Source organism: Gigantopelta aegis, chromosome 9 (genome assembly GCF_016097555.1).
Source record: "Gigantopelta aegis isolate Gae_Host chromosome 9, Gae_host_genome, whole genome shotgun sequence".
Lineage (NCBI taxonomy): Eukaryota > Metazoa > Mollusca > Gastropoda > Neomphalida > Peltospiridae > Gigantopelta > Gigantopelta aegis.
The window spans coordinates 21253264-21265473 of record NC_054707.1 but is presented as its reverse complement, the minus strand read 5'-3'; the positions used below and the strand labels follow the sequence as shown (position 1 = coordinate 21265473).

General features: G+C 32.3%; 1 protein-coding gene across 1 annotated transcript; it reads right to left on the bottom strand.

Moving 5' to 3' along the window:
- Nucleotides 1–310: 310 nt before the first annotated feature.
- Nucleotides 311–12188, bottom strand: LOC121381150 (EF-hand calcium-binding domain-containing protein 1-like). The gene is made up of 7 exons (XM_041510309.1): nucleotides 12028–12188; nucleotides 11162–11305; nucleotides 9381–9485; nucleotides 5686–5771; nucleotides 4782–4847; nucleotides 2972–3076; nucleotides 311–2349 (listed from the first exon to the last, which is right to left on the bottom strand). The coding sequence occupies exons 1-7, from the start codon at nucleotides 12113–12115 to the stop codon at nucleotides 2287–2289; spliced, it is 657 nt and encodes a 218-aa protein (XP_041366243.1). The 5' UTR covers nucleotides 12116–12188; the 3' UTR covers nucleotides 311–2286.
- Nucleotides 12189–12210: the final 22 nt, after the last annotated feature.

The following is a 12210-nucleotide window of genomic DNA, read 5'->3' as shown; positions in this document are numbered from 1 at the left end:
GGAGCACCGGTGGGAACAAGAAATAGCCCAATGGGCCCACCGATGGGAATTGATCCTAGATGGATAGCGTATCAGGCAAGAGCTGTACCAATGAGCTGCGTCCAGCCCCAAAATGTAGAATAATTATTGGTAAGATACGGTGGTTTCAGATTTCTACACAACCCTTTCAGTTTATCTGAAATGGGGCTCACATTTATGAAAATGTCATAACATTAAAAATGTGTCCATGTAACACAAACCCAGTTCCACATGATTTTAACGCCTTATGTCCTGAAAAACAATTCTGAATGTCAACAAATTGAAAGAGTTGTGTACATAAATAAGTTTTTATTTCACAAATAAAACTGCATAAAAAGAGTGCAAAATACATAATATTATTATGCATATTATATACTGAATTTATCAAACATTTTTGGAAACAAATATATGACATATAATACTGGAATGAAAGGCTGGACAAAGAGAGCTAGTATTACAATATTACTGTGACAAAAATATAATATTCTTTAAAGTAAAATGCAAAGATCTACAACAATAGAATAGAATAGATGTTTAATGACACCCCAGCAGGAAAAATATATCTACAACAAATGCATACATTGTATATATGGATACACATGTATTTGCAAGATTTCTACAACAGGACAAGTTACCTTTTTTAAAAATGGATACTAAGTTGCTTTTCATGGGCTGAAAATTTGATATGGGTTCCAGAATACTAAATACAGTAAAGTTATATTGATATCTCAAATATAAGTAGTTTATTTTACAGGTGGCAACCATTCTAAAAACATGAAAACAGATTTGAAAATTAGCAATTATATACATTTTTGTGGTGCATTTAAATTTTATAAAATGATAATGGGGAAACTAAGTATTGATGAAAACATTTGCACTAAATATTTAAGACTTATTTAAAAGTAGTAACATTATTTAAAATTAACATTTTCATGCACTGTAGTAACATTATTTAAAATGTAACGTTTTCATGCACTGCTAAAGTAAGTGTTTTAATTTTTAATGATTTGTAAGTTTTGCAACAAATTATGTAGGTGTACAATTTTACTAACGCCATACAATTACAAAACATAAATGAAATGTATTGAACGGCCGGTACACTGATAATCTATGATTCTACATGGAAAAACTCCCTGGCCCAAACGTTTACCGTTTTTTATTACTCTAATGATTTGTATAAAGTTGCATGGGTTATCAATGGCACCCTAACAAAACTGATATTCTAGCAATTTTAATGAGTTATTGTCTCTACACATTTTATACATTTATTCTCTTTACTTTTAAAGAGAAAAGTCTTTGTTCAGCTCAAACAGGGCCATGTTCCCCTATTCAACATTAAGATTCTGGATACATTTTATCATGCCCCATATCAACGTAAGGCTAAGCATGCATAATCTGGTCCCAGAATCTGACATCACCAGGTACTGGGTCCAAGAACGGTTCAACATAAATGATTTATGGTACTTAAAAATTTATTTCTTCTGTTTCTGTATTTTTAATGTTTTATGTACACTATATTATCACTGTCAAACTTTTGACAAGTAATCATATTAATATTTTATTTCTTCGTTCCGGATATTTTAACAAGGTGTACATTACATGTGAACAGAGTAATCCAAATTTTATAATAATAATTTCGAGACTTAATGTTCATATATAGGGAATCATGTTAAAACTTTATGTACATGAATGTCACAACTTTCAATGACATCTGATTCAAGGATCGAAATAATTTTTTCTTTTAACATTGGGATGAAATGTATAAAGAATACATACTTCCTCATCATGAATTAAAAATACTTGTGAAAAAAACCCATTAACATCTTAAAGGATTTAACAACATTCATCAAAAGACAAAAACAATTTCTAAACAGACACTTAACAAATTGTACCCATATTTACAGATAATCTCGAATGAGTTGTCAGTCAACTCCATTGTTAAAAATTAATGCAAGTCTGCTGTTCATTTCAAAATATTAAATAATCACATTGTGTTTGCTTTTATGATACTTGTGCGAAAATAATAAAACTTCTGTTCCAAACTCCAGTACGTGTTAACAACTTTAAAACAAAAATTCAAAGCAAATAAATCAAGTTTGTAACAAAAATGTCTGAAGATTTGCATAATATTTATTTGAAAGGTATTAATGTAAACATGTGATCAGTATGAATTTGATCTATGATAGAACTGGCAAATATACTAGAGTGTTGGACAGATTTCTGTTTCACATGATTATACACACTATAGTCTTCTTCTCGGTTCATGTTTTAGTCTCCAACAATTTGATTGACAAGATTTCCTTTCACGAGCTGCAGAAAGTTATTTCGGCGCTGCAATGAAAAAATTAAATCAATTATGTTAGTCTATATATTAATTATATTGTTTTTGCTCATCATATTCCGATGGAACTGTTAAGTTATTTAATCATTCACACAGATAAAGAGACTGGTGTAGACAGGATTTTATAATATGGGGAATGGGGGCGCATTACACTGGGGTTTTTTTTACTGGTGTTATGGGGAGACAAACAATTATGATAGGTGGTGAAAAAAAAATTTGATTTGAGAAAAGCATGGCCCACCCCCCACCCCCATCTCCTCTAGTGTCTCAAAGGGTTGAAAAGCTAAAGTTTGTTTTGTCTAACAACACAACTAGACCACCACTATTGGATGTCAAACATTTTGTAATTTTAGAGAGGAAACCCGCTACATAATTAATTTATGATTTACAGTAGTTTGAAGAGAATTGAATACTGTGTATAATACATAAGAAAACAGGAGCACAAAGCAAGTATTAAATTAACCCTAAAATATGTTGATAAATTATATTTTTGATGGCAGGTTAACATTTGTGTTGAGTTATTAATTTTAGCATCACAAAATATACTCAATCTAGTACTAATGTGTATATGGCATAAAAAAAGAAATCTTTAGAACTTTGTTGTGTACTTACACAGGAAGGAGGCAGACAGGGCCCCAGTGCTTCTAACAGCAAATTATCTGTCTGTACAGCACTGCGAAAATCATCCAGTGAGCATCTTCCATCGTGATCCACATCCTTAAATAATAAATGTCAAGTTCAGGATGATATTGCTTTCAAACAACATTTAAAATTACTATTTTGTGGCTGAATGAATTTTAGAAATTCAATTTAATGCAAGCTTCAAATGAGAAAAAAAAATATATATATAGGGAATAACTGGTTACTGTCTTAAGATATTGGCTTTATCCTGCGAGAATAAACCTGCATATATATATATATGAGAGGTGATGCATTTGAAAAGATACCTCACACCGCTTCACAAAATACCTTGATATTCCAACAACTAGTTTCAAGATTAACATAATTATAGGAAAGTTCTATCCATTAACACAAGAACAGATATGCTGTCCCCTATACACAAACGGTTCAAATGGAGGCATGTAGGCTATTTTCATTTTCAAAATGGATGTAGTCTTATCATAGTCAAGTAGCAAGTATGTTGCAGACTCAACCATAGATATTTGCTCTGCATGTCCAAGAGAGAAAAAATTAATGCTTAGAATTGGTGTAGCCAAGATTTCAATTGGAGGGAACACCCACACTTGAAATCTGTGGAATCATGATGGGGGCAAAAGGCAAGGTGGTGGTGGCGGTGGAAAAGATGTATGATTGGCGGAGCCCTATATCAGTGATGTTTAGCAGGCTGCGAATTTAGCATGATTCCATGCTCCTGTAAATCCCAGATTTTGTGTTGAAAGCATGATTATGAGAAAGAATCCCAATATATCATATTAAATCATGTTTGTGATTCAGGCAGAATCCTGAAAACGAATCCCTGAAATTCAATAGGAAAGTTGGTGCAATGACCTTACACCCATCCCACCCACTCCCTGAAATGGGCATTTACTCTTAATTATAGCCGATACTGGGAAATGAACCCAAATTCGGCATCTACTGGCCTTAAACATAACTAAACCACTACACAGTCATCCATAAGTATAGTACACAATAAGACATTTCAACAGTCTTCACAAAAAACATTAACTGTTCTCCTCGTTACCCAAGTTAAACTTTGTTTTGTTTAACGACACCACAAGAGCATAATGATTTCTTAATCATCAACTTTTGGATGTCAAATATTTCTTCAGAAGAAAAACAAAACGCTACATTTTTTCATTAGCAGCAGAGGATCATTTATAAGTATTTTCCCACAGGCAGGACAGCACATACCATGGGACTTGATATACCAGTCATGGGGCACTAGCTATAACAGAGGAAAAAATCAAACACACTTGACTGGAAAGTACTAGATGAATGACAAATTGATCACCTTGCAATAAATTAATTTAATAAATTTTATTTGAAACTTCACTTGACTGCTCGCCAATTTGCACCATTTCAAGACAATGATCTTGCTCATGGCAGGGACTGGTTTTATTGTGATCCAGGTGAGGGATGTAGACCAGTGGTAAAGGGCACACCTGATGCATGGTCGGTCTAGAATCGATCCCTGTCAGTGGGCCCATTGGGCTATTTCTCGCTCCAGCCAGTGCACCATGACTGGTATATCAAATGCTGTCGTATGTGCTATCCTGTCTGTGGGATGGTGCATATAAAATATACCATGCCACCACTGGTATATCAAAGGCTGTGGTATGTGCTATCCTGTCTGTGGGATGGTGCATATAAAATATCCACTGCTACTAATGGAAAAATGTAGCGGGTTTCTTCTCTAGTGGTGTCATTAAAACAAAACAAACTTTTATTGTGATCCACTTACCAGTTTCTTCAGTGCTATTTCTACAAGTTCTTTCACACCTTCATCTGGGTCATCTTCTGAGGTATGCTACAAGATTAAAATGTTATAAACTGAAGCTGATAACTCCGAAATCAAGAAAATAGGCTCTGCATTCGAGAATAACTAAATCTTCAACTCAAAGTGAAGACTATTTGGTAAAACATTGATACATGAGTATGACGACAACCACCTATCAACAAAGAATTCAGTTAAACAATATTGCAATTGTCACCCTCACCCAAGTGTTGGACCAAGCCTTCATATTCGGGCAAGAACAATGGAGACTATTGGGCTGGTCTGAAAACTTTTCACCATGTACTCCTATTATTCTACTTACAATATTAGTTATAATCCATGTAAAAATACGTAGTGAGTCATTTCAAACCCTATATAGCTGTTTGGCAGCAATAAAAATATGAAAAAACATTGTTATCCAGATTCTGGCATTTTCATTTAATCTGAGCAAAAATCTGCCTGCCACCTACAAAACTGAACCTGTATGCCCATGCTTTTGAATCTGTAACAGGAGTTACAAATAGATGCATAAGGAGTGAGTAGCAAATAATGAAATGGGAAATAATTGTAATGTTTTGTCCACTTATAAAGGAAAATTGATTGCTTGAGTCAAGTTCAAAACTGTTAAGTACAAATCTTTTCAAAATAGGGGAAAGAGGTTTAGTAATGTCTTTAGAAGGCAAATTGCAGGTATAACTTATAAACAGAAATATTGTTTTAAGACCACAATGTGTTGCACTAAAAGTCACATAAACAGCTTATTTAAATGTTTATCAAATCATAAAATGTAGTTCAGACTCCTAATAACCATACATCACCTTGAAATGTGTCCATTATTAAGTTAACACTGTAAAAGCATCACTATTCTCACCTTCACTTGGGAATTTTTTAAGAGATGAAACATTTCTTCTCTAGAGATGTAACCATCTGCATTGAGATCATAAACCATGAAGCAATCTGTATGAAGAATAAAACAGAAAAAAAGTTACTTTTTATTTAGTATTTTATCGTATCGAACTAGGGGTGGGACATAACTCTGTGGTAAAGCGATGATGTGTAATCCGTCCCCATCGGTGGGCCCACTGAGCTATTTCTCATTCCAGCCAGTTCTCCACAACTGGTGTATCCATTACACAAGTTGGATAAAAATGTTTGTTTTGTAGCATTTACAAAATGTTTCCATTTTTGTACTCATATATTCAAAAGTAATGTTACACCAATAATGTACCTGTGTTTATTGGTCAATGTTAAAGTTCCAATTTAAGTTGGGGTTTTTTGTTTAATTATTCACAGAACCTTTATTCTGAAAAATCTGATACACAGTGAATCCAAGCACAAAAAAACGGGGCAGAAAAGTGAGAGAAAAAAATCTGTATTTCTCACTTTGATCTTTCTTTGTATTTTTGTACAGTAAAGCAAACATGGTGGGGCTTTTATTTGGTATGGTATACTGCCCTATTGGATAAAAGGAAGAAACTTCAAGTGTTCTTAAAATCAGAGATTTTGAAATGGCAAAGACCTATTTATGACAGCAATGAAAACCTAACATTTTCATCCAGTGCCCACAATAAACCCTGCAGGGCAAATGATCCAGGATGACCATGCACCATCCAACCACATTAGGCCTTGAACATATAATAGCCTTTATGAAAAATATCAACCGAGTCTATGTTAATCGGTATTTGTCGAGGCTCTGCCAAGACAAATACCGATTAACTAGACAAACTTGGTTAATAATTTACATATTAAAAATCAGTAGGGCAATTCCACGGTAACGGAATTACGAGTTAGAGAGATATTTCAGGCATTAAACTCAGCTAGTCCACATAAGAAAAATTATCAATGATGTTCTATGTAATACACTAGTACTGCATTAGTGCTTGTTATGGACAGAAGTGAGACTCCCTACTGCAAGGTGTAGTGCATGAGTACTTAATTAAAGTTTGGTAACGGAATTACGTAAAAACGGACACCATTTTTACAGGGCATCGCAAAACATCAACAAACTCTGTGAAGTATGATGAAATAATTATTTATCTTCATGATCGAATGATGATCTAATGACTTGTGATTAACAAAATAGAAATTATATTACAAATTATCTTTTTATAATTTTGTTGTACAACATTGAATGCCGTTAACGGAATTACACAGTTCGGTAACAGAATTACCGCTCTGAAAAACAATATTTATTTACTTTAAATTTGATTTGCAAATATGTTGCATAATTGTATAAGTTAAATAATAATTCAGTATACTTGTTTTAAGCATTCATACTAATATTTTAAATGATAACTAGTTTCAATATCGGTAACATGTACACATACATGTATATGAGTGGAGATTTAAACTAGCACTAAACTGTGTACATAGTAAATGTTTAAAATGTTTGACAACAATTGAAAAAAATTCTTGAACAGTGACATTGTTAATAACAAAGAGAATGATGCCAGGTCAGAGGAATACAGGCCAATTAAAATTATATAGACTGACCGTCAAACATCTAGATTGTATTATGGTGTGAAAGATATTATGTCTAATAATAAAATTCCTCATCTATCTGAGGTTATGGTAACATACATGACAACATTCAAAACACCAGTATTTTCTTTTTTGGCCAACCAAACATGCCATCTTTCCATTTTTAAGAATTTTACTCAGATTAGATTTCCTTGTAAAACAGCATTAACACTATAAAACGGTTGCTTTCTTTTGTCCGTTATATACATTTAAAAGTATAATGTTGGTAATTAGAATGATACTTTCCATTTGCTTTCTTTTGTCTATTATATACATTTAAAAGTATAATGTTGGTAATTAGAATGATACTTTCCATTTTCTGGATATCCTGTCATTTAAATATAAATTATTAAATACAGTCAATAAATGCCTTTGGATAAAGTAACATTAAAGTTTGCTTCAAGTAGATATGTTATGTTACATTTCCACTTTCTGGACCCTATATATGTTTAAAGATATATATACAGGGCTTGAAATAGCAGCCTGTAAAAAGTGAAAAGAAGTTTATTTTTAAATCTTGCAAGTGAAATAAACATTCACCTGCTAAAATTAACTAAAAATCGCGTCATTTTTCAAAAAAAAGATGTACTTACGATCATCTCATCTTCTATTTAGCTGAGGTCGAGCTCATAATTCTGTTACATTTTAATTTTATAATGCTCTAAACAACATATCAGAGGTCCTAATTTTCCACACATTGTTCCAAACCCTATATTCACGTTGTGTTGTCTTATTTCTAGCAGGCCATTTTTGTTTCACAGCAGGCCATATTTCTTTTAGCCTGCTATTTTTTAAAAAATAATAATGGCAGGCCATATTTTACTTCATATTTCGAGCCCCGATATAATTCTAGTAGGTTTCGATTATAACTTGAATTTTGTCATGGATTTGCAGAAGTTTAGTCATCATAATCAAGCTTTTAAGTAGTACTGTTTGGTTAAAGTGTATCAGATTTCCTTAATTTCTATATTGTTAATGGATGACATTTATATTTGCTATGGGTGTTCCGCAAATGCATTTGGAGCCACTACTAGTACTATATTATCATATTGATTTTTAAAAAAGATTTTGTATATCTTCCTATGGTTACATCACTTGATGTACTGGTGTATATGGATAAGAGTGTAGCATTTTAGTGCCTTGTAGGTTTATATTAAAGTGTTTCTTAACAATATATACCAAAGACAGTAACAGAATTACACACCTATAGTAACGGAATTACATATGTTTACAGCTATATAATTTTACTAATAATGTATGAATTTGAAAGTAAATGTCTCTGATTATGTTCATTAACATATACTCAGAGAATATGAGTTGATTCCTTGATTACATATAAATGAATAATACAATCTAACTTTTTGTTTGTTTTCGGTAACGGAATTACAAACTGATTCTATGTTTTCTAATTTCCCCTAAATCTAAAAAAAAAAAAAAATTCATTAAAGTGGATTATGAAGTGTAGTACTTTGTTAATGGTAAAACAAAAAACACTATTAAAAAGAATATTACCGTCAATTACATGGCTGCTGTACATAAATTCATAGTGTGTATTACGGAAGTGTTATATTTTTAGTGTGACGGTATACTCATAAAATAGCTAAAGTCAAACACATCCATTTATTTTACAATATTTTACTTATCAGATTTGGATTTTCCAGACATTTTTACATTAAAAACAATCTTAATATATAAGGAATAACATGATTGTATCGAGTTATCACTGACTCAAGTTTCTTAACAAATTGATTTAAATATTATTTATATATTCATAATATGTGCTATTGTTCCTCATGCTATACATAATACATGTATGTTCATGTTTTTTTTTTTTAATGTATGTATGTATAATATCATGTATAGATTAGAGTAAACAAATGATCCATTAACAGCAACACTTTATTTACCTTGCAAATTTGCATATAACTTTAAATTTGCATACCATTATTAACCAAGTTAACACACTATATTATCACATGGGTTTGTAACATGGATATCATGGGCAAGTTATAGGATAAAGATTATTTATGTAAGCCATGCACTTGCATTGGATTTTCTCTTCCAATTCCCCTTTAAGGAATGTTGCCAAGCCATAGATCCACTCCTCATCACTCAAAACACCATCATTGTCCTTGTCAAATGCTCGGAAAACTGAAAAAAATAAATGACAAAATTGAAACATCTGTGTCATTAAAAAATAATAATAATAACATTAAAAACATGCTGCAATTATTAATTTGAATGCCAATTTATTATGGTGCCTAAATGTAAGTTACAGTTATTGATGCAAACAATTAGCACTGATATCATAAACCATGAAACCATCTTGATTCTTCTACATTAAGAAAAAAAAACAAGGGAAAGTTCCCTTCAATACTTATTTATGCTTAAATGTTAAACTAAGTTATATAATTAGCTATGAATTAGAATTTGATGAATGCTTTAAAAACCACATATTCCATAATTGCATAAGAAATATTCATCAGAGTGGTTATTATTTTAATGCTATTTAGGAAATTCTGGAGGCATATGCTTCTTGAACAAATCTTCTTAGGTGCATGATACACCATTAAAAGCTTTATTAGCCTTAGTATATATAGTACTAGTAGTATCCACATGAGGTATGGCGAATAACAGAATCGAGCACCAAAGTGGATGGACAACTTTTAGATCAAAGGTCTTGGTATGTGATATCCTGTTTGTGGGCATTTTTATATAAAAATTTCTTGTCACTAAGACTGACTTATGTGATCACAGTTTTGCAATTTTAGAAGGGATTAAACTTAATGATTTGTTACCTACAGCAATTTTAAAATGTTTTTGCCTCTATGGTAATTTTTAGCCTACTTACAGTAATTTTAAACCAGTAATTTTACAACGAATAAACATAACTTAAAAGGCAAAAGTTATTCCCTCGACAGAAGCCAATAATTTCTATTGATTGGCAAAAAACTGCCATCAGCAAAGCCTGGCCCTGACCTATGGTAGGTGAATTGCCATGGCAAATAAATTGTCATAGTAACTGCTGTAGGTGCTGGCATCATGTTCAAGCTCTGGTTAAATACCTAATAGTTGTCGTATAATATATGATAGGGTTTATTAAAAACAAATATTCCTTACCATCTTTTCTTTTAAATTAGGTCTCACTACACAGATGTCATCTGCCATTGAAACCCATGTTAAATTGCCCAACTTCAAACAAACATTTCCAATAGAACGGGTTCTCGTTAGCACTAACAACATACACCATTGTGAACATACATTATATAAGCATTTATTTTCACTCCAAAATTGAGAACATTTCCGTCTCAGTTTTTTGCTATATGACCGCATCTGGCAGTAGTACCGGTCCGAACAGGTGGTTCATTAACCGATTCACTCTGGCTGTCACTTGCCCTATTTACCCATGTCCCAAAAGGGACAAAGTAACATGGCAAAATACAGCCAGAAGGCTTACCATTAAACATACATATTGTTTTAATTCTTCACCATTTCCTAGCAGTGAATATGTGAACCATAACATGTGTCACAATTAGGAATTATAGTGGACCATGATCAATGAAATCTCACCCAGAAGTGATCTGTGTAGTGAGACCTTAGCATAAAAACAAACATTCCTTTCCTTCTTTTCTTTTAAATTAGCATAAAAACAAACATTCCTTTCCTTCTTTTCTTTTAAATTAGCATAAAAACAAACATTCCTTTCCTTTTTTTTTAAATTAGCATAAAAACAAACATTCCTTTCCTCTTTTTTTTAAATTAGCATAAAAACAAACATTCCTTTTTTTTTTTTTTTTTTTAAATTAGCATAAAATGATAACACATACTTCGATCCATTATAATGTCTTCTGTGAGATCGAACTTGTTATGGAGGATTTCTCTGAAGCATAACCGGTCTAACCTTGGTTTCTGCTGCTTGGCACACAAACATTTAAACACATCATACAGTGTCTCTATCTCTTGTTTATCAACTGAAATAAAAGATTAACAAAATAAACAGATATGTGCATGTTACCTGGATATAATTATCAAAGGTGGTCCAGAACTATCAGATTTATAACCATGCAATTGAGGTGGACAATATTTGTGGCACAATATTTCATAAAATTCTAGTATTCATTATATAGCTCAGTGGTAAAGTGCTTGATGCACAGTCGGTCTAGGATCGATGCTCATTGGTTGTCCCATTGGGCTATTTCTCATTCTAGCCAGTGCACCGTGACTAGTATATCAATGGCTGTGGTATGTACTAGCCTGTCTGTAGGATGTTGCACATAAAAGATCCCTCAAGAGCTATAATTAATGAAAAAAGTGTAGTGGTTTCCTCTCTATAATGACTATATATCAAAATTACCCATGATTAATAAATCAATGTGCTCTAGTGGTGTCGTCAAAACAAAACAAACTTTTTATTATGTAATATTGTTTGTGATTTTGATACAGTTAGAAAGTTTGAACAGTATTTGGTGCCCCGCAGTTACTGGCAAATATTTCTAGTACAATTATCTGCATGTATTATTTAAAAATATGATACTTCATTATTAGTCAAAAACATGCAAATTATTTAAATGAATTATATCTTTTAAAAATAATGGGTTGGTGCTACTTTAACATAAGTAATTCAATAATTGGTTAGTGTCGGTATCACCAAGGAAAACGTTAAGAAAAGTAAGTTAGGAAAACAAATGCTTACATCTACAGCAATGACCCGTTTTAGGTTTGCTGTTTTTCATCAAATTTTGGATTATTTGTTCCTTGGTAAGCCTTCTTTTATTCGACATGGTACGGGCTGGTTAATATTCGAGCAACATTCGTCCTCAAATTGCCAATAAGCGTCCTTTACTGCAACTGGTTGTCAAGCTATTTTTACTGCGGA